This window comes from Pseudopipra pipra, chromosome 1 (assembly GCF_036250125.1).
Source record: "Pseudopipra pipra isolate bDixPip1 chromosome 1, bDixPip1.hap1, whole genome shotgun sequence".
NCBI classification, from domain to species: Eukaryota; Metazoa; Chordata; class Aves; order Passeriformes; family Pipridae; genus Pseudopipra; species Pseudopipra pipra.
This window is the reverse complement of record NC_087549.1, coordinates 20,637,876-20,661,553: the sequence shown is the minus strand read 5'-3', so window position 1 is coordinate 20,661,553 and position 23,678 is coordinate 20,637,876. Positions and strand designations below refer to the sequence as shown.

The 23,678-nt window shown below is 39.6% G+C and overlaps 1 protein-coding gene across 15 annotated transcripts in view; it reads right to left on the bottom strand.

Annotated features, from left to right (window-relative positions):
* Positions 1–23,569, bottom strand: part of UBR5 (ubiquitin protein ligase E3 component n-recognin 5) — an 83,725-nt gene extending 60,156 nt beyond the window's left edge. For 9 of the 15 annotated variants that reach the window (XM_064647328.1, XM_064647342.1, XM_064647345.1 and 6 more), the window contains exons 1-6: positions 23,256–23,568; positions 5,227–5,271; positions 4,647–4,728; positions 4,398–4,474; positions 3,487–3,606; positions 316–505 (exon numbers count right to left, since the gene is read on the bottom strand). In XM_064647328.1, the coding sequence (XP_064503398.1) occupies positions 316–505; positions 3,487–3,606; positions 4,398–4,474; positions 4,647–4,728; positions 5,227–5,271; positions 23,256–23,317 (576 nt within the window). In that variant the 5' untranslated portion in view covers positions 23,318–23,568. Of the gene's footprint in view, positions 1–315; positions 506–3,486; positions 3,607–4,397; positions 4,475–4,646; positions 4,729–5,226; positions 5,272–23,255 lie in introns of all 15 variants that reach the window. The other 6 variants (XM_064647338.1, XM_064647348.1, XM_064647350.1 and 3 more) reach the window with 3 other exon arrangements.
* Positions 23,570–23,678: the final 109 nt, after the last annotated feature.

Here is a 23,678-nt window from a genome sequence, read left to right as displayed (position 1 = left end):
TACACTCCTTCAAGAAACTTAACGCTTTTACTTTCTCACTAAATCTCCCATCTGCAACTGAACATGGCCTTCCTCATCTAGATTAAATATATACCTTATCTAGGGGAAGTCTGGGAAATGAAAATTCTAGAATCCAAAAGTCTATCACTCCCACTACATATTTAAGAATAAAACCAATTCATCTAGAGAAAGTCAATCTCTTCAATTATATGCCATCACTCCTTGGAGAAAGTGCACTACTACAACACATTCCTGGACATATGCTGTGAGAAGCTATCCAAGCTTTCGGCAACAAGCAGTTTCTAGTTCATGTACCTGTGAAATGAGTTCCTCTGGAATGACTGATGCTGGAATCACTGGTTGTGGTTGACTCCCCAGCAGTCCAGATCCTCTATCACGTCCTGTGCGTATAACTCGGGTCTGCCTTCGAGAATCTCGAGCTCCAGCAGATGATCTACCAGAAGATCCTCCTCCACTTCCACCAACCCCTGAACTCCAGCGACTTCTAGAAGATTTGGATTATTTATCTTATTAATACAGCAGCATACTTTGGGGACTACTTGAAGAAGTCTTTAGGTTTATTAGTAATAACTTGTAAACAGCCTCTGAAAAACACTGCAGCTTGACTTCATAGACAAAAAGTATCTCTCAAAACCAGTATGAACAAGAGCACCACGCAATTAATAAACTTCTGAAATACATAGAAGTAATAAAAAAACAGGACTGCAACAGGAAGTTGCACTCTTTCCTACTCATATAGTTGTGTGGATGTATACATACATAAATACATACATGGATCAACTCCCAGATTTTTTAAAAGCAACAGTAGCAGCAGTGTAACATCTAACACTCAGTTGTCAACTCCCTGCTATAAAAGCACACATGCAGCAGCTTCATGGTCAGTGGCTCTGACAGCAGGTCACTCTACTCAGAGGGGTCTTCTAAAGATTCTGATACTTGATTTACATTAAGAAATTCATTAAGATTTCACTGGAAAAATCAAGCAATCTTTACTCCAAAAGAAATCTTACACTAGATAGTTCTCTGATCCTCATGGATGGTTTTCAAGAGATATTCTACTTTGTATCTACTCCTATTTCAGAAATCAACATCAACTCTCTACATTGCAAAAACATGCCTGAACTGACTGAACAGCTTTTTCATTTGTATGAATTAGTATCAAAACAAGGGAGCAAAAAGGCCCTGATTCACAGAAATAGACTACTCACCATCATTACAATTATCCACTAATCTTAATTATCACCACAGAACTGTGTAAACTGAATCTAGTTTGGACTTAAGATACTCTGTTGCAATGAAAGGCAAGAGCCTCTAGTTTGTTCTTTAAGGTTAACTTTATCTTGCAATCTGCTTTAAAGGATATTGCATATGGTGTTATTGCTATTTAATAATCAGTATCAGCAGAACTTTCCTGCTACCAATCCCTTTAAATCTCAATCTCCTTTCAAGAAAAACATTTCAAATTAGATGTGAAAAAGGTATGTTCTCTGAAACAGTATCTAATAAATTTATGTTAAAAGTCTATCACATCTAGCTATTAAAAGCTAATTAGGTAAGAATACTTCTCTTATATTTTATGTCTTAAGTTAATTACTAACACCCTTCTCTTGTTTGGTTGGGTTTTCTTTTTCCTCCTGGTAAGACCATGCAATCACAGAGCAACTTGAGTGTCTGCCTAAGACAAGGCCCTGTCAGACACATCCACATTTTCAAGATTCTAGCCAGCGACCACAAGACAAAAAGCAATTCAACGATGGGTTTAGGAAAAGTCTTGTCTCATGAGTTAGAAAGAGAATTCTAAAAAAAAGATACTACTGAAAATGGAAAAACCCCTCAAAAATCAAGAGGAATGTGACATTTTAAATAAAATGAGCCAGTTAATCTGTTCTAGAGGTGGGAAGGTGGCTGATGGGAAAAGAATGGGGCTGAGGAGAAATCAGATTCTACCTACAAAGGAATTCTTAATTCAACTCTCAGCAGGGAGGTGTGGGTTTAAATAAAATGTTCCATATTAGATATTAATACTTACTACAGATGCATTTTCTACTTGAAGTTATAAACTAACAATGACATAGTTTAGACATCTAACAGTTAAAACCATCTCTATTCATATAATAATGAAAATATTCCCAGTGTGTCCTAACTTGGTCTTGTTCTAATAAAGTTGTCTGAACCTAAAATAAAAATATAGAATGGAAATCTTTCAGCTCATTTCTGTTTGCCTGCTAGTTTACCACATCTCTCTACTGTCCAGCAGATGCTAGCAATTTTCCAAATCCAGTTATCTAATCTAAGGGCTCTACAGTTTGAATGTTTTCAGACTCAACTTATTAAGTTAATTATTCCCTTTATTTAACAGACTAGTTATAGTGCCTACTGCTTTTCCACTAGTTCAGTGACTTTCAACTACCTAGTTCTGAAACATGCAAGGGAAGACATAGGAACTCTTCAGGTTTGGTCTCCTAAGCACATAGCTTCAAACAATTGTAACCAGCTGTACTCAGCTAAAATAACAAGGCAAAAAATGTCTCACACTTCCAACAATAAGTTTTTAAACATGACAATACCAATTTGCCTTTAAAGTTTAACACATGGATTTTTACGTTCAAATGCACAATGTTTGCACAAAAAGGTTGGAGAGGTAATGGGGGTTATTTTTCATACCAATAAGGCCCAAATGAAATTAGTTTATTTGGTAATATAAACAACAAATTTGCTATCACGGAAAAGCTATAGTTCCTCCCTCTTAAATCATTCACATGCAGAAACCACAGCTTGTAAACACAGTTCTCCTTGCTATAGTTAGTAACCTTAGGAAGCAGCACAGTTCAACACATCTTACAAAAACAAAGCGATCACTGTGATTATGTAACGAAGATTAATTTACATTTCTATAAAAAGGGACACCATCAATTTTAAAGCTAAGAAAACTGAATCTGTACATTTAGCATATGGTACAATTTTAAAGGTTCTGAGCAACGATCTTTTTCAAATGTTCCCTTCCTATCACTATGTATGGGACTCCAGCTATCAAAACACTGGTCATGACTTGGGGAAGGAGGGCACAATGCAGTGGAGCACACAAAGATAATGAAGGTCCTTCCTGTATAAATGCACTCATTTTCTTTATGCTTCTAGCCTAACACAGTTTAAATTGATAGTGTCCCTCTAAAAATCTGCTTTTCAAAAATCAAGGAACTAAAAAAACATTAAAAAAAAGACAACACAGCCAAAACCAGTTATTCTTCACACATATAAGAAAACTCTCTGTATCCTAGATGCTGAAGGGTCACTTAAATGTCTGTTATTTTAAACAAATTAAGAATTTTTTTATTATACCCTACCTACACAACTGCTGTAATTATACGTTCCCTTATACATACTGCATACAATTTATATATGTGTATACACATATACTCAAATATGGAACAAACAGATTGCAGCCTCAGTCCTATCAAAACTTACCCAAGGGTGTTGCCTGCCAGTCTGCCCAGAGTTTCAGAACCAGACAGAAACCATGGGGAGTCACTAGATCTGCCTGGCCTGGATGTCCTTCCTGCCCCTGAGCCACTGCTCAACTTTGAACTGAAAGTAAAAGATGGTAAATCAGTCACAAAACAATCCCAAATGGGTTAAGAACAAAACCTGGAATCCCAGGTTGAAATTCTCAGGGACTTAATCTGGTAACATACCAGCTTAAGCAACACCCTTGGGGAATATTCCAAACTAATCTAACTGTATATTAAGAGGTACACTGGAAAAAGAAAGTGGAAAGCATGCCTAACAGACCTTATGTACATGGGCAATCCATAATAGCACAGTTGCAAATACATATTAAGCTAATTAGTGATTTGAGGTAGCAACTGTGCTAAGTCTTCTGTTAGCATATATGTATAAATTGTAATCAGGTGTTCTATCCATAAACCTGACCCTGAGTACCTACTTCGGTATTAAGTGGTTTACATTCAAACATGAATCATTCAATAGTCCTACTAAGGGGGACTTACCTGGACTGAAGACCACAGGTCTAGAAAGTGAGCCTTGCCAGATGGGACCACTCTTAGAGTGGATTCTACACGAAGCTTAATAATTTAACAGAGCTTCTTTCATAAGGATTATTTTTGGAGGAATTTGTTTCTTGAAGTTAAAGAGACCCTGTCTCATTTCTTTTAGAATCACATCTACTATTTCTTCCTACGCCAGTTTGTCAAGCTAGGCTGTTTGGCTGCATCACCAATAACCATTGTGTCTCTACTCAAAGTGTCCATTCCTAAAGCAATCTACTTTGAAAACAAACAAATAAAAACAAAACCAAAAAAGCAGCCAAGCTGCTTATCAAGTTCAAAAGAATGTTTTAGAAGAAAAGCATTTCTTACCCATCACTATTCTCAGGTTTACCCAATTCCAATCTGTCTGGCTGGACTGAAAAACCAATCCTGCAGACTCTGCCATCCTGTATTTAGAATAAGAAAAGCAAACACTCAAAATTGAAATGTAAGACAAGTTACAAAAAAAATACAAACACAAGTCTTCAGTTACTGAAGAATATTGATCAATTTAATGTTAAAAGAACTAATTTTAACTGTATGGTTTCAAGTTGATTATCTGAGATTTCAGTAATTTACCTCAAGAAGAAATGCAGCGTGATTTGGTCCCACCACACACTGTTTAATAGTGGCCTGTTCCAATACATTCAAAGGAGGGTGGCTGAAAATAAAAAGTGAGAATGTATAACATTTTAAAACATTTGAAATCTGAAATAAAAACCTAGTTGTATATGAAAGGAAAGCTGTGCAGTGATGGTTACCAACACGAAAAACATTCAAGAATGACTAAACATGCATTAGTTGAAGCAACTATAACATGTTTTTGATCATCAACCACACAAAATGCAGGGGAGAAAAACCTTAAAAGGTGATGTTTTCGTTTAATGTGATCAGCAATAAAAAACAGGTTTATACTTTAAAGTAAGGAGTCATTTCATAAGGAGGATATTTAATAATATATTTTATCATAACTGAAAACCTCCCAGTTTCTTCCTGTGTTATCTGAAGCATTTCTGGACTTTACTATTAGTAGGACTTCAATATTAGTAGTATTGAGGATTTCTAAGGCTACATCTACAATACAATCACCTGCTTCGTGTTGCTGTTAGAGAAACTGTACTTTCCCAAATGATTTACAGCAGCATCTGACGTGCCTTACCTGTTTAAATTATATTTGTTCAGCTTCTCTGAAACTTCCCTCAATCTGAAATAAAAAGAAATGAAGTTGTTATTTGACAACATATTCCACAGGACATGACAACCACTTATACAGCATATTTATGACATTAGGGGGACAATTTACCACATTCAATGAAGCTTGATATAAATACTACTTGGTGCTGGGAGCCTGTATAAGAACTGGATAGTGTTCGGCTTCAAATCAGGTTTTTGTTCTGGAGGGTTTTTGCTTTGGAGTTTTACCCTTGCCAAAGAACCAACATTTGATCACATTTCTGTGTGTTTTGCAAGCCACTATCAAAAAACTCTACTCCTGCCTTGTTACAACCATTTACAACTTCACACACAAAATAAGCACATGATGCAATGAGCATTAACTGTAGATATACTTGAATTTTCTTGTATAAGCTTGAATACAGTATCCCAGAGCAGACAGGATTATCATTTTCTAGGAAATCCAAGTATGTGGGATATTAGAGACAAAAATATGACAGTAAGTTCCCCAAAACAGAAAAGACAGGAAAACAGATACACAAAAGCCAACATCAACAAATGATGAACAACAAATTCAGGCTAGTAGAAGAAACAATCCAGAGAAACATCACTATTTATAGAGTTATGTAAAACATTACCTTTACTAGAAGGTAAAGAATGTTTCCAAAAGTACTTCCATCTCACTTTCATGGTACCTCACCAAATGGAAGAGAACACAAAAAAAAGCGCCAATCCACAGACCACTCCTGCTTAGAGGATAGTGTCCAAAAGTGGAAAGCAACAGAGGTAATTTCTAAGGTAATTTCTAATTAACTTAAAAAAGATCCTAAAGATCCTCTACAGGCAGCAAAGATTCTCTTGTAATATCAGGTAGGCACTTCAGTTAAAGCTTGGGCTCCTTTGTTCCCAAAGGACACAAACAATCTGAAAAAGACCCTAGAGAGCTTCTAGTTGTATTCAGAGTATTCACATTATATCAAGATACAAAATCTAGATGAACCCTGTAAAAATTATGCAAGGTCTTCTGAATTAAGAAAAACCATCTCAGCTTTGGTATCATATTCATCCTAGCATAAATCAGCAACACCTTTCTAAACCTAACAAAAAGACATGCACAACAGCACTGCTTTCCTCTACTTGAATCCATGTCTTTAAATCCTTTATTTTCTCTTGCTTCATTTCACTTTCTACACACAGACTATTATGGACAACAGACTTCAGCTACTTGCAAACCCTGAGCATGAGAAAGAATACCAATTAGAGGTGCAAACAGTCAAATCTTAACATTATCAAGTGTTTAAAGCATTTGTTCTGAGGGAAAACATAGGAAAAAAAAATGTATGTCTGCTTGAGAAACAAGGTGATTTATACTGATAGAAATAACTTCCATGCCCAAGAAGAAAGGACCACAGTGAAAAGACAGCAGGAAGGAAGTGAACGTGCTTGGAATTGCCTTTTGCTATCCAAGCCAAGCTGCTGGTTTGTAAGTAGGCGATTTCACACTCCCAATTTCCAGCCACAACTACTTCACACAGGCCAACATTACATAGCCAGATAAGGTTTAGGAAGAAAGCCCGCAAAAGGAAAAGAGAAAAAGCACACCTCATATGCAATCTGCGTGAAAAGTACCCCACAAGAGTGAACTACTGTGGGAGACTATGGAATGAACCCTGAAGATGAATGGCACACACTCCACAGCTTACCATACGGTTTTACAAAGCCAACGGGGATCTGCTGCATCATATATGACAAGTTAAACATTCCTGAAGTTTCATGTCTTAAGTGTATCACCTAACAGCTTCCCACAGGAATCCTGAGCAGTTTCCCACTAACATTTCTCCCATGAGTTATAATCCTAGAATAGGAAAACCTGCCTTTAAATTCACTGCACTGACTGTAAGAAAAGCTGACATCAAAAAAAGTAGTGCTTTATTGGAGATGGTTACTAAAATAATCTATGAGCAACATTTAAAGCTTCCTTATCTGAGCCTTGTGTCACAAGATCTGAGCACTACCAAAGAAAGAGACATCTTTCAATTTGAAAAACACCATCATAAACCTTTTATACGGGAAAAAAAAAAGGCATAATAGGAAAGAAATATGCACAGAAAGTTAAGACTTGAATACTCAGTGAATCCATGAGTAACATCAGCCTCAAGAGAGTAGGTCTATCTGCAACAAGCACAGGTCAAAAGAGATCTAACATGGTCGAAAAAAGGCTGCTGTCAACCTTTAAGGGGAAGGAGCAGAGCAGGATATAAATGACAATGCTGAAAGTACTAAACTCATCTAGGGAAAGAAAAAAAAAAGTAAAAACGATCTCACACCCCAAACATCTCATATGCAGCTGCTGTAACAGCAAAACTACTGAGTACTGCCAATAAACTTAAAAGATCCATGAGGACTTGAACGTGATGCAGAACATCACCGAGTGAAAAAGGAGTTGTTCTTTAGCTCCATGTCCCTGTTGGGCTGCTGGTTTCACCCCCTCTTCTCCCATTCCTTGTGCTAGCACCAGCATTCACATGAACACCAGTCACAAAACTAAACCAGCAGGAAAACAAGAACAAGGCAGAAAGATGTGTTTGTATACTCTGTATGGAGAATGTCTGTGCAAATAAAAACTCTAAATAATTTCACAAAAACATTTCCTGCAGCAATCTAAGCCTTTCTACCTGCACAACTGCAGGGTACTGTAGCATTGACCCTCTGAAGGAAAAAGCTTTATTTTAACAATACAATGCAATCCTTTCAACTGATGGTGTACTGGAGGAAGAGGTACAGGCAGAGATGATTTAATCAATTCTCACATTAAGGAAGGTCAACATTTCCACTAAGACCTTTTGGTGGTAAAACAATCTCCAATACAAATGCCTCAACAGGCTATGCTTTGAAAAATTCTCATTAAAGGCAGTTAAACTATTTCAAAGGACCAAGTTAGAAGCAACATGTATTTTGATCACAAAGAGATCTTTGGGGAAATCCACTATCTTTGCAATGCTTTTAGACAAAAAGGTTAGTGATGATAGCTCCTGTATCAAGACACACATTCTTTAAATATTCTTAATTAATTCTTAATCCAAAAACTCTTGCAAGGAAAACAAAGTCAGTTTGTCCAAGCCAAGTATGGATTTTTTTCATTCTACAAACTAATCAGAATAGAAGGGAACTATGCTCACACTAAGCAACTGAAGAAGCTCTAGGTCAGGACTACAGCATCTCAGATTTCCCACATGACACTTTTATTCATCACAAGATATTACTTCTTTCAAAGTACATTTCTATTTCCAGACAAGTTTAGCTCAGGACCCATCCTTTCACCAGATCTTGCTTTATAAAACCAAGTTAGGCTCAAAAATGCAAGAGTTGCAGAGAAACTCCATTTTAAAGTACTAAGTGTGTGACAGAAAAACTGGACTTCAGTATATTTATAACTGTACCCTATTTAAACAATTGCTTAAATCCACGTAAGCAAAATACTGTTTTACAATTTGTGCTTCTACTCAATTTCTAAGAATAAAAATCTTCTGTTTTAAAGCAGGCAGGCTGTCCCAAGAATTACTTTTCTTGAGACACCACAGACTTCTACAGTACATGTTCACTATACTCAATTCCCTGCACCAGCAACAGCCCTACATTGCCAGTCATCCTGCAGGAATACTCAACCTTCTTGAGTAATTCCATCATGTCAGCAACAGCTGACCAACAGACAAGACATAAGACATAAGCAGAACCTTCTTACTGCTTTAAGATTTTAGAATAGTTCAATTAATGTATGCTCATCTTTCTCCCTGCATGTTAGGAAACTAACAGTTACATCATCTGCATCTGCAAGACCGTCTCAGGCAATTTAACATGAAAAGTGCACTGTAAATAGAAATCATATATAGCAAGATGTAAATAATTTTCCCCTCAAAAACTTACTTGTTGTTGAACAGAAACAGTATTTACAGGTGCTAATATCTAATCTGACATTTTGCAGCTTTGATCAAATAACAGTACATCTAGCACATGTTTTTAAGTATTAAAGCAATTTCTGCCACCTCAGAGATTGATTTCCATCATAAGGAAAGCTATTTTTCATTTTTCGCTGCAACTTTAAACTACATTTTTAAATGTCAGCTACGTCCTTAAAGAACACACAGTAAAAATCACTGCAGCTAAGCAATCCAAACAAAGGATTTAACCACAGAGATGTAAAATACAATGTTCACATACTGCCTGTCTCCAGAAGAATGCAAGTCTTTCTGTACTCAGCAAGTAACACTCAGAATCCCACACGCAATATTCCGAACATTCTCTTGGATTTTTCCTGAAGCTGCACCTTCATAGCCTTAAAAAGTTATTTGTACACTTTAAAGTTAAAATATCAGGCAGGGCCCCACCACAAGAGCTTTCATCACTTCAGCACCACATGGTGACGGTAAGAGTTGCAGAGGAAGAAAATAAAAGGTACTTTAAAACAAACAAACCAACCAACAAACAAAAAATACTGTTTGGTATGATGAACAACTTTGAGTAGGGAAATTTTTTCTAAGTATCAGGCCTCTTTAAGACAACTTAATATATTGTCAGTGAAGTCTGTAAGGCAACAAACGAGACACACCAGAGCAGACAGAAGGACACAAGTACTGCTCCACTGCTTTTCCAAGGGAAGGCTAATAATAATAATAATAAGCAGATATCCAAGGGGACATACATATGAAAAATCAATTCAAGCACTGGAAAACAGTACTGAGTAACATACCTATCACCACTTAGCGCCATCTCCATCCCTCAGTTGAGCCCCTGAAGTGCTCTGAGCACAGTGAGCCAGACCCAAGGAGGCACCTTCGTGGCCAGTTTGCAGGTTTTGGCCCAGCAGAGTTGCACAGCCTCCAGATCAAAGCCCTCTCACACCTGCCTGTCTTGAATCACACGGAAATGAGCTCCTGTGCCTGTCTATCAGTGTCACAAAAACAGAGTCTCAGAAATGCAGAAAATGAACACCAATGAAAAGCTTAGGCAAATATGTTGCCTTTGTTTCCTAATGCCAGCATGTCCTGGACACCAGACACTGACATTGATGTAAAGTCACATCCAGCTACCTTCCATGACACAATACAGCATGCAAAAGGATCCTGTCCTCGTTTGCCACGTCAAACATCAGAGAGCAGCCTCCAAAGAGGCAGCCTTCCACAGTTACACCTTTCTCCTACTGGAATTAATGAAATTTAGAGTGTGCTTTAAGTCATTCTGGGTACTAAGGGGGGAGTCCACAAACACCCATATGCTGAACTATCTTCACAAGTAAGCAATAAGATTATCTGTACAAAACAAAGTAATGCACATAAGAAAAAAAAAAAAGACATTCCCAGGGCAAGTACAAAATGACAGGCTCCAAGGTAACCAGTACTACTCAGCAGGAGAGTGGGACAACATGTTTAGACTATAATACACAGATCACTGAAACAAACTAGATGACAAAGAAACTCAGTGTTCCACTCAGTAATCAGGGGTACCAGGGCTTACCCTGTGTCCTTCTCTACCTCTCAAGAAATATAAATTAGGACTATTTGGTTATTACATACTAAACCAACACGTACAGCTCAGGAAATCCCTGAGCTGCAAATCCATAGAAGCTAGAAAAGCATCACTGTATGTTTGCCCTGTTCTAACACTTTTCCTGTCACCAAGCACTGTGGTCTCTGCCACAAAGAGGAGGAAAACAAGGTGGACTTGATTTGAACAGCTTCAACATCTCTTGTATTTCATGGTATCAACCCACACAGGTTGACAGAATATGGCTCCCAAACTTTACTTCCTATTTTGCAGGACTATTAGTTTGGCTGATAAATGCAGTTCTGACCATTTAATAATCCTCTCTGGAACAATGGTAACATGCTGTGCTGAATCAGTAAGCTGCAGCAGAAAGCTAATATGGCAAAGATCAAACAAATTAATCTCTTAAAAACAGCTTTCTGCAATATCACTGAAAAGTCTTCAGATAATACAGTAACTGCAGAACGAAAATTCCCTTAGAGCAGACCATCAGTATTTAATGATATAACAACACTGATGTAGACAACGACATAAGTTAGGTATAAACTAGCCCATAAGAAGGTTAAAGCAGGACAAGAAAAATTAGCAAAGACAGGATAGAAGCAAAGACATCAGAAGGTTAACAACAGATACCCACCAATATCTAATATTCAGAGTTAAATACACACTACAGAGGCAGGTAAAATTACTTAAACATCTTCTTCACCTTTATAGAGTGTAAGCATGTATTTTAGTTCTAGTTTTAAGAAAACAAGGCAGATTTCACATCACTGTATAGAAGAAAAAGGGGAGAGCAGTGGATATGGTCTACCTAGAGCCTTTAGCAAGGCTTTTGACAGTCCCCCATAAGGTCCCCACAGAGGAGCTGCTGATGTTCAGGCTGAATGAGCAAACAGTGGGATGAACCGAAAACTGTCTGAACAGCTGGGCCCAGAGGGTGGTGCTCAGTGGCACAAGGTCTGGTTGGAGGCCAGTGACTAGCAGTGTATCCCAGGGGTCAGTGCTGGGTCCACTCCTGCTCAACATCCTCATTAATGATGTGGATGACGGGGCAGTGTGTATCCTTGGCAAGTTTGCTGACGATGCCAGACTGGAAGGAGTCACACTGCCATCCAGAGCACAGCAACCTCATGACCTTCAGCAAGGGAAGGTGCAAAGCTTTGCACCTGGGGAGGAATAACCCCATGCACAAGAACATGCTGGGGACTGCCCGGCTGGAAAGCAGCTTGGCAGAAAAGGACCTGGGAGTCCTGGTGGACACCAGGTTGAACATGAGCCAACATGCCTTGCATTCTGGCTGCAATAGACAAAGTACTGCCAGTATGGTGAAGGAGGAGAGCCTTCCCTTTAGTCAGCACTCGTGAGGCCACATCTGGAGTTCCGGACTCTCCAGTACAAGAGACATGAACATACTGCACAGAGACCAGCTAAGAGACACTAGAGCACCTCTCAGATGAAGAAAGGCTAAAAGAGCAGAGACTTCACCCTAGGGAAGAGGAGGTTCTGGGGGGATCTTATCAACACATATGAACACCTAATACAAGGGTAGTAAAGGGGACAGATGAGGCTCTTTGCAGTGGCACTCAGTGAAAGGACCAGAGGCAGTGAACACACATTGAAACACCGGAAGTCCTGTCTGAATATCAGGAAACACTTCTTTTGCTGAGAAGGTGACCCAGCACTGGCACAGGTTGCCCAGGGAGGTTGTGGATTCTCCATCCTTGAGAGTTATTCAAAAGCCATCTAAATACAGTTCTGAGCTACAGACGGCCCTGCCTGAGAACAGGAGTTGGACCAGACCATACCCAGAGGTCCCTTCCAACCTCAGCCATCCTGTGATTGATACTGAGGACTTACTGATTTCAGAAGGTGATCTCTACGCATTTGACTTGAAGGCATGGCAACAAAAGGAAGGGGTTATGCCATTGAAATGCTAGGAGCTCATGCTTTGCTATAGAATCCCTGTTAAGATCAGTGGCACAGAAAAAAAGTTATGCCACAGAGTGAGGAAAGTGTCTGAGACATTAGACATTCACTAAAAGCATTCATGGGTATTCAAATACCCAGATGGAAGAACTCTGTTTCTCTAGCAGGAACAGCAAGACGAGGGACAGCCACTAGTAGGACTTGTGAAATGCAGCACTAGATGCCTCTGATTAGCAATGAATTTTTAAGCTGGATGACTGGTTTCTTTAGCTAAAAACCTACTTACACCCTTTCTTCAAATTTATCATTTAAGTGACACTGAAAACATCCCCTTCTGAATAGAGAAAAACCCCAAACTGTAACCCCACACCACAGTGCAAAGCACAGCCACAGCCCAGCTCAAGAGGAATACAAAGTCAATTACGTCTTTTAAATAAGCAAACACCACAAGCTATGAAACAGCACAGCCCCTTTTTTGAAAGAAAGCTGTAATGAAAAGACTGAATATGAACAGAAAGAAACCACAAATGGCATGATCCTGACAGGACTACCACAGAGCAGTTACAGCACACCTACATGTTCTTTAGCACATTATCTAGAGGATTCGGTAGTAATGTACAGCTACAAGTTGCCTAAATGCCTAGTGGTGTTTCTGTGGAAAAAAGAAAAACACACTACAGGAGAATGAGTCACTCTCAATCTGATGCCCTTCTATGGCAGCAGACTTCCAAAAGTATGGGTCGCAAATTCAGGCAATACAAGACAGAAATCTGTTCTCTGGTGCAAAATGCATCAAATCATCATCTTCTGTTCACAGATTCCATTCAACTGTACAGATTCCTTGCAGCTGCAAAAAAATGTTTTGTTTAACATTTAGCAGAAGGCTATTTCTTCAGCCAGAACACCACAACAGCTAAACAACTGCATCAACCAATTCAGTTGGGCGAGAGTTCTGAATCTGAAAACAACTGAGGTTGTAAACTATTTAACTATCCATCATTTCAGTAAGTACATCCTCTTGTGACAATGAAATGTGTATAATGGGAATTTAGAACCCCATGGTTCTAAATTCAAGAATACTTGAAGAACACACACATGATAATAACATGAGCCAGCATTACTACATGAACAACATACGTATGTTAGCTACCAAATGTAGCTACAAATCTGTACACTTGTTTAACTAGAATGAGTAAAACTTAAAGACCACATTTAGGTGAAGAAGGAAAAACATTTTTTACTGTCAGAGCATTGCTGTAGTGATTCCACTAAAAAAAATTGCTATCAAAATAAAAATCCAGTCATTGAAAATCTTAAAACCTTTTTGTGTCCCATCATGATAAGATTGTTAATGCTCCTTCAGGAGTTAATTATGAGCCACCAGGGAGGCTGTGAATCTACCAACTTAAAACCTGGAGACAGGCTCTGGTCCCAGCTGAGGCTACTGCAAGAACCTACATCATAATCTCTCCACCATTTTCCTTTGCTCTGAGCTTTTGGAAGCCACAACCACTTTGTGCAAAGTTGGAAAATGGCCTTTGATTTGAGCATTCAAATGCTATAAAAATATTTTTAAAAGTAAGAACTGTCACATTATTAAATACTTTGTGTCTTGGCTAGAGAAAAGCAACTGTATATTTTGTACAAGTGATTTTATTAAAAACAAAGCACAAACAAGAACTGAATTCTAATTGCTTTGCAATGAAGTCCAATGAGCTTATTCTCATGCTGAATTAGTTTTAGCAACAGCGAAAGATCATTTAGCATGTCCAGTCCTTTACTTGCCAACTCCTCCAATTCCAAGCCTTGAAGTATTCAACAAAATCTCTGACATCACAGTGTCATCTGCATGTCACTTTTTCAAACTTGTTAAAAACTGCCTTTTAAATACCACAGATTCCCCTCCTCACACTGTCTTCCACTAAACACACATCTTCAAAACGCTCCTCTCAAGACACTATATCTTTGATTTAGATAGGAATGGAATGAGGCCTGGCATAAGGAGTAGAGAGCAAGCACCACGCCAGAAAAACAAGCGGCCAAATCGCTTTGTCAGATGCACAGTACAGGCAAAATAACTCGAAAGAAAGCCCAGCTTCTGAGGTGCACAGCTCATCACAACACTTTTTTGCACTGCTGAAAAGAGATTCTCTTTCCCATCTGTCCGTACCCCAGCCACGAAACTCCAGGTGCTTCCCCTCAGAGTAACCAGTGTTTGGTTCCTCTACAAGACCTCGTGAAGCAGCAGCTTTAGTACCTCCTGCTTCACATTTTGCCTACAGCCATCATATTTCAGGTAACAATCTTGCCAGATACAGATTCTGCACCGTAAGAGAAAGAAACAAAGCTTCGGCCATTCCAGCAAACAGCCTGTTATTCCCCAGCCTCCCCATGAGGAGCAGGGCAATAATTGCCAGATTACCTTCTGCCTACCCAATCTGCCCCACAATGACAAGAATATGGGATGATCCCTATCACTGGAACACTTTATTAAGTACCTTTAAATTACTGCTCTAAAGACAGATACATTTTGTCAAAGTCAGCGAATTGTGCATACAATGCCTTACTAAAAAAAAAAATAAAAATATAGAAAATGAGAAAAGAAAAACTGCTGTTACTAATGTATTAAGAGTGATCAAAGACAAAGGAAAGAGAGTTCCAACAACCTAAGAGGTCTTCATTAAAGGTCAGACAACAATAACTCATTTATATTAAAAAATATACAATAGATTAAAAGCCATAAATCCTCTTTAGAATAACATCTCTTGATATTTACTAGAAAGAGAAAAAAATGCAGCCCTAATCATTTTCAGGCTGCATAGAGTACAGCAAAATTTCATACCATAAATGAAAGAATAAACACTGAGAGACACATTCAAGAAAATTAATTTTGCAAAATGAACAAGAGATTTAAATTATACCACACTTATTGAAGGAAGTGACAGATCCCAACAGCTTCAAATGACAACAGAGTAAGGCCTACATTCAACTTCATTCACATGTGCAAGTATTCATTTTCCAGTCAAGCTTTTGGTAAAAACCCTGGAGCACAAACATTTGTCTATGTTAAGTCAACGCCACATTCCACATTGAAAACTACATAGTGAAATTACAATTTTTAGTATAATCCAGAGATCCCAATCAAAAAACATCTCACTGTATCAGAACTATCTACATATATAGAGATAACCTACTCCAAAGGTGAAAAACATGAGTTTAGGGAAACCTAATGCACAATAGATTATGAAGTATAATGTAAGATTGTAAGCAAATTTTTAAAATGCTGGCTTGTCTTAAACTAATCAACTATGACATCTACAGTGCATAGAAAATACGACAAAATTAGCATCCATCTTAACTAGAGATGAGGGCAAACATAGCTGCACAAAGTAACACCACCAAGACCTGGTACAGAGCACAGAGTTTCTTTCTGGGCTATCTTCCAGTGAACAGGCAAACTACAGCTGCATGGGTATAATCACCCTCAATTACTAGAGATATTTCCAACTGATCCCTTTGACAAACAAAAAAAACACACCCTCCTGAATGTGGGTTGTTTTTTGGAGTTTTTGTTTTGCTGAAGACAAATTTCCTAAGATTACTGAAGTCTCCAGCAGCCTTGGTACCTTCATCTGTTGAGCTACACTACTGTTGTCACAAACTAAACCAGCAGATCTCATGGCTGGCAATAAAACAACAGTGACAGTGAGAAGTTCCAACACAGTTAATGCTGGCTGTAGCAGTGAGACTTGTGAGATGAAGACAAAATTTTAAAAGACTGCAAATTCTACAGTCACGTTGCTCCTCAAGCGGAACCAAATCAGCAGATGAGCAGTGCTCCCATCTTACACCTTCTACTCAGTTTTACAATGTCTTTCAACTGTTTAGAATTGTCAACCTTCATACCTTTGTATCACTGAGTACATGTTCTCTCCCAAATAAAACAAAAACCTCTTTAAATTGAAACAAAATGCTAATTTTCCCTGGAGGGGAAGGGTAAGAGAAAAGGAAGCAAGGTTGGTTGACTGCTTTTTTTAAGGACAGAAAGACTTTAAGAAACAGAGTACAGAGTTTATTGTCAAAATAGCTCTATGCCAGAAAGAGAAAATAAGATCTGAAGTCTGGATAATTATTCCTGTAGTGGAATAACTAATGCTGTGTTCATCCTCATTTAAACTGTCAGGCTTACGGTTTCCGAAAAAATACACGTGCACCCTGAAAATTACATTTGCACATTTATTTCAGTATTTTTTTCTCCAAATGATTCCTCTTGATTTACAATCCTCTTGCCACTACAACCAGGCCTTGCCTTCATGTTCTCTCTGGGGCGTATACAGACACCAACCACTGCAATCTTCTATGTGAAGTTGTTTTTAAGAGACAAATCCTTAGTGGACTTCAGTGAATCCAAGCTAAAAAAAAATGTAAAAGCACAAGTAGTTTTTGTTTATGTTTTTTTCCTGCGTAAGTGGCTGTTGAGTTGATGCAGAGAAAAAACAGCAGCTTTTACAAGAAGCATCTTGCAAATTTAACTACCTAGATTACTGCTAGTGTAATCACTACAATAAAATACCTCGAACCCCCTTCTCTTCTTTATGTAACTTTCAGATACCTACTACCATCAATTTAAGTCACCAGTGATTAACTGCACCATAACTGTGAAAAAGCAGGTACAACACACTGCAGAGTTTGCCAAGCTTAGGTACATCCTTGGTTGTTTTTCTTCAACTGTCAAGTCATTTTTCATGTAGATATAATTGTATACTGAATAGTTATGTACTTTAGACAGTTCAAGAAGGATGTTTTTTACAAACATTCTACATGACAATTAGAAAATTTAATAAATAATACTATACAAAAAACTACCTCAAATGTATGTTATTGTTCATAGTTTTTAGCTTAACTGTTTTTGACTGATACCTTACTGTTGTTAGAATTTAAAAAGTTGTTTTCTGACAGCTCTAACTTTCAGTGCCAACCTTAAAACATGGCTATTGATATCTTAGTCCATTAATCTTACTTTATCATTGGTCTAACAACAGATATGCTCAAACCTCACATTTGATTTGAGAACACAAAAAGAAGCAACATTTGTGCCCCAATTACTATTTTACTAAATTCCTTGTGACAGATCACAACTACTCAGCCCAGATCACATTCACAGTACAGTTTCACATTACAGTAGCCAAAATAAACTTGCTGCTTTCAAAATGGAAGGAACTCAACCGTGCTTCCTCTTCCCTGTTCTTCATTCCCAACTCTCCCTCTTGCAGCACCTTTTAAAATCTCCCCTTTCTTATGCATCTATTCTGATGCTCACCCAAGCAGAGATAAACCAGGGCTATCTTTATATCATTTCAGCAAATTAAGTCAGTTTCCTGCGGGATCAGACACTTACAATTAGTGCAAGGTAAGAGATGGGGAAAATAAACCTCCGCCTTCAGAAGGGAGCAATTGCTTTGAATTACAACATCTCAGGAAAGTTTCAGCAAGAACATTCACAGACTATTACATATATACTCTCTAAAAAGCAGCATGTGGGGCATGACAAACAATTGTAACCAGAAGAGGACCCTGGCAGAGCAAAGTCCAAAAAGGCCTAGAATATTGGCCTGCGTATAAGTAACCTTTCATATTCAACCAGACAGGAAATGATGCTTATGTGTAAATTCCGATGCTTAATTTCCCAAATTATTGTTCATAAATAACAATAGTGAAGTAAAATCAAATCTTAATGCGCTGCTGCTGCATGTATGAATCCTATCACACTCTGTATAACCACGGTGGTGGTGCAAACCTTTTGATGCAGCCAGAACAGTTTATTTTGTAAAAATGTTTTTCCAGCTTAGAGTCTGATGACGATAATAATAATGCCATGACAGTCATACCCTATCCCTCACTCTCTTCTGAAAGAAGTCAATTTAAATTTGGTTATGCTTTCAAGAAATTAATCTTAAAACCAAAGTCAATGCTTCTCTTCTCCCATTAGTAAATTTTCATCAAGCAGCTGTAACTTAGGGAATTCAAGTCCTACATCAGTTATGTTTTCCCATTAATTAAACCATCTATTCCTGTTTGTGGCAGGCTACCTGCACTTATGCTAAAGTAGATTAGGAAACAGTTTAAAGCATACCAAAATAAATCACTTGAGCTAAAAGGAGTACTGTATTATTTGCACAAAACTTGCAGATTTTCCATTTAGGAACACATCAGTCAATCCCTTTTTTTCCCCCGCTTTGGGCAGCAATGCAGACCACACATGAGAAACAGCAGAGAAGTTCATGCTGGGGTTGCCTTCCTCTCCCCAAGAGCACAGGTACTCTCCCAGCACACCTGTAGATGTACAAGAGGGAGTTCAAGGCTAAACAAACACTTTCATTATCAGGAGCTCTCTCTCCCTCTCTGTGCACAGCCGAGACATCAGCTCCACATCCCTGCTGGCTCCCTGCACAGCCACACCACACCCTCCACCAGCTCCTGCCAGCAACATCTGCTTGAGATTTTTAACAGATTTGCTCATCAGTAAATGCAAGAGGGGGTGTCTGCCAGAGTAGCAGCCACATATCCACTGATCACTCACAGTACCTTGAAATTATGTACAGACTAAAAAGGTATGTTCTTCCAAAGGACTTTTTTCCACAGAAACAGATTATCAGAGAATGTAAACAACACAGGCAATGCAAAGTACACTACTTCATTTTTCAGTTCAGGCACAGGCCTAAAGTAAGTAATATTCAAATAACAGAGAAAGGCATTGAATATATTAGTAAGGGAAAACAAAGTCACGTAAGAGTCAGATCCCCCTTTCTTCCCCCAAAGATGACTGTGCATACAGACTCACTGAAGCTTCAAATGAACTTTTCTTGGCTGCACTAATGGTTTCAAAGACCTTACTGCCAGAAAACCTACTACATGGCACTTCTTCACACTTATCTTAAACTCAGAATACCCTCTATTTAACCAAATTCATTACATCTCATCTTTAAGAGGAGAGAAAAAAGCACATTAACATTGTGTCAATGACCACTTCAAAAATTACATCTTACTCTACATTAGGACTTAAATGGCTTAGCTGACAAGAATTTTCTTAGTACAAGGTAAAGACAAAGTCAAAGCTTTGAGATGAACCTTGTCCCTGAAGGTTAGTTGATGTATGGAGAGCTGTTTATGCAAGGTGAAAGACTCCCTTCTCCTACAGAGTAGCAAGTTAAACTGCTACTCCGAGGTTTCCTAATAGCCAAGAAAAGGTTATTTGTCATGGTTACACCCACTTCCTAATCCAATGTAAAATTAAGAAATATACTAAGAAGAATTTACTGAGATTAACTTATCTATGAAATTGCACCAAACTTCCTTAACAAAGCACAAAGTCTCCTGCCCTAAAAGAGGTGGATTATCAACAAAATATACTTGACACCCAATGCAACAGAAGCTGGACATCTCTTTCTCAAATATTAAAGCCATTAATTATTTACATAGCAAATACTCTATGGAGTTGTTTTTCAAACTGCAGGCCATACCCAATTTTTCTCCCATTAAACTTTTCATATTCAGTTTACAGAGAACAAATTGCTCGGGGGAAAAATTCCGAGTTACCTATCTTCCTAAACAAACTTACCAGAAAAAGCTTAATTACTTCAGTTCATCATAAACAAAAGCTTAGCCTACTATTCATTTCAAAAAATGAATCCTAACACAACTGCAAAATTAAGTATAACCTTGTCCTCTATGAACTCTCTTCAGTGTCACCAGCTCCCTGACATCTGAGTGAAGAAGCCTACACAGCTTCAGCTTATTTGAGAGAGGACTAATAACTACCATCGAGGTACAATATTAACCAGCATTTGTAAAAACACTAGTTAAGAAGTACTTTCAGATGATGAGTAGGCATGCTTAGGAGTCCTCCAATTATTTGTGGTTCTACAGTTCCTTTTTCCTTTTTTCTTTGAAGTGTTTTACCATTCTCTGAGTTGCTGCATGAATAGGAGGGATAGCAAATTAAACAGAAAACCGAATAAAAGCTGTAGAATAGAATGAGAGAAACTGCACCAAACCACACTGGAAAAAACTACTTAGAGACTGCTTAAGAGCAGAGCAATACTTCAGGAGAGGACGCTTTCCGAACACACTTCACTCTCTTCACACATCTACACTGATAATGTTAAACATAATGTATCAAATACTTGATTATAAAAATTCCAAAGTGTCCTGTATCCTGAACACACAGGGATTGCACCAATAAATGCCTTGTGCTTTAAGATGTAATTGTTCTTTAGATACAGAACACAGATCCATTACTGAAAGCAATCTAATTGATGTTTTACGTACACTAGAGATGAAAGCATATAATGCAGAATTATGATCCCAAAATCAGATTTTGAGAAACAATTATCATTCAGAATACAGACAGGAAAAAAAAAACCTAACTGACCACTGTCAGGGGCTACTGACCACTGTCTGCAGCAGAGACTCAAAAGAGAGGAAAGAAAGATCCTAGAGACATGAGACGTTTCAAGACCCTAACATCTGTGAGTACATATACAAGAATTTATTAAGCTATCTGGAGCCTAATCTACATTGACAGAATAGTAATAAGCAGCAACGCTACTGATAAAATTGAACTGGCATTTCCAGCACATATGTGTGTGCCTCAACCCTACTTATGAATCATTCTGATTTCACTGCATTACAAGTTCTGATACACAGCTACTGCATTTTTAGTAAAATTATATTTATGAAGTGGAAATTTCTAACTTGCAGATCAGACCAAGGAGCTGCTTGATTTTTCAGAATAAGTCACTACTTAACAGCACTTCTGCAGCTTTCTCCACATATTAATTACCACACATTAGGAAGCTTCCTCTATCAAATAGTAGTCTTAAGAAGTGCTGCTGTGGTAAGAAGGGAAAAAAGAAATTAAAAAAAAAAAACGAGGAAGCATTAGGAAGACTGAAGGGGCATCATATTTTACATCAATAAGTCAAAAGAACAGGTGACATTAAAGAAAAAACAGATGAGCTCTCTCACTCTGAGCAAAGTGTGATAATTACATGTTAAATATTTTCTAAGGGTCTATCAACATTAAAAAAAAAAAAAGAAAATCCACTGGAGTCTTTTCAAGTTCAAAGTCCTACATCTTACTCCAAATCAAAACAGTGCAACCAGTAAAAGATCTCCTAGTACAGCATCACCTCTCAGTTTGTCACTAAAGGAAGATGGTGTATGTCAAATTTGAATGTAGTACTGTAGACAAAGCCAATCAATCCCTTAGGAATGCGGAGGCCTCCAAGGAAACAGAACTCTGTAAAATATATTATCAGGTTAAGAAGAAAAACAATACACTCCACACTAAAACACTTCAGATTTTGGACCTATTTTATCTTTATAAGTTTCTTTTCCTCCTCTAAGGGCATGGATGAGGTAGCTAGGCCGAAATTTTGGTTTTAAAACGACCTATTTTCCTCACTATACACTCTCAAACCTCATTCAAGAGGCAGCTCAGCAAAGACTGGTCTAGGAGAAGTGACCTAACTACAAACAACTGTGAAGCGAGTTGGACTCCGGCCTACTCTGAAACCTGGTAGGGTCAAAACCAGAACAGTATAACCAAAAGCCCATACTTTTTAAGGCTTATAAATATTTAAATAATGTCTACGTCCATTAAATAACATTTATCTGTAGTGTAAAAAATTTAGGTTTCTATCCAGCGATGATTAAAGATATCGATTTACTCACACATAAATTTGAAAGAATTAAAAATTAAGCTTCAGATTTTTTAAGAATCCCTGTATAAAAGAACACAAGTAAAATTTACAAGCTACTACACATACCATTTAGCAGGTGCTACGGAAGAAATATTTGACAGCCACACAGAGCTGTCAAATACACGTCAAGCAGAGAAGAAAATTTGGTTCATAGATTCATTTTCTCCCAAGCACTCCGGTTTCTCCCCAGCCTGCAATTTCTCTCCCCCAGTGCTACATAAAGTTGGCTGCGATGTTTTCAGGCAGGCAGCGGTCATTCCCACCTCAGCTAAAGCCGCACAGCACTGCTGATGTGGAGACCGGGCCTGCTTTTGTGCCCAGTCCCGGCCCGTGAGCGGGGCAGGCAGCGCACACCGCGGTGTGTGTGACAGCGCTGCCGCCTTTATCCCCGCTCCCGTCACTCCCTCACACACCGCGATCCCCCGCCTGCATTGTCTGCCTCGCTCCATCCACGATTAACATGGACACGTTCTCGCTCCTCCGCCAGGGATCCTCGGGAACCTACTTCCTCGGCCACGGATCCCCAGGAACCCCCCTGCCGGGCCAGGGATCCCCGGGATTCCCCAGGCCGGCCGGAGCCCTCGTCGGGCCCACGGCGAAGGTCGCGGCCCCTCAGCCCCGCGGGGGGCGAAGCCGCCGCCGGGAGAGGCCGCTCGGGGCGGGCGGGACGCGCGGGGACCCGGCGGGGGGGCCGGGCCGGCCGCGCTGCCCCCGCCGCCCCGGGGCCCCTCCCCACACCCCCGGGGGGCCCCTCCCCTCCCCTCCGCCCCCCGCCGCCCCTCACCGGTCGTTGAGCTGGTCCTCGGTGCCCGGCAGCGGGTGCACCACGAAGTGGATCGAGGTCATGTTCCGCGCCGGTGCCCTCCCCGGCGACGGCGGCGGGAGGCGGGCGGGCGGGGGCCGGGCACACAATGGGGGCGGCGGGGGAGGGGGCGCTTGGCCTCCGTCCCTCCGCCGGGGTGGTTCGCGGCCGCCCCGGCGGGGTCGCGGGCTCTCGGCGGCCGCGGCGCTGCAGGCGCGGGTCGGGGCGGAACGGCCGCAACGGCGGCGCTCGGAGCTGGGCCCGGCCGCGCTCACGCACGCGCCGCCATCTTGGCTCCAGCGGGCCCTTCCCCCCCCGCCCCTCCCCCGCCCTCCGTGCGCCGCGCCGGGCAGAAGGCGGGGCCTGGCCGGCGCGCGGCGGCGGCGCGCGTGCGAGCCCCGCGCT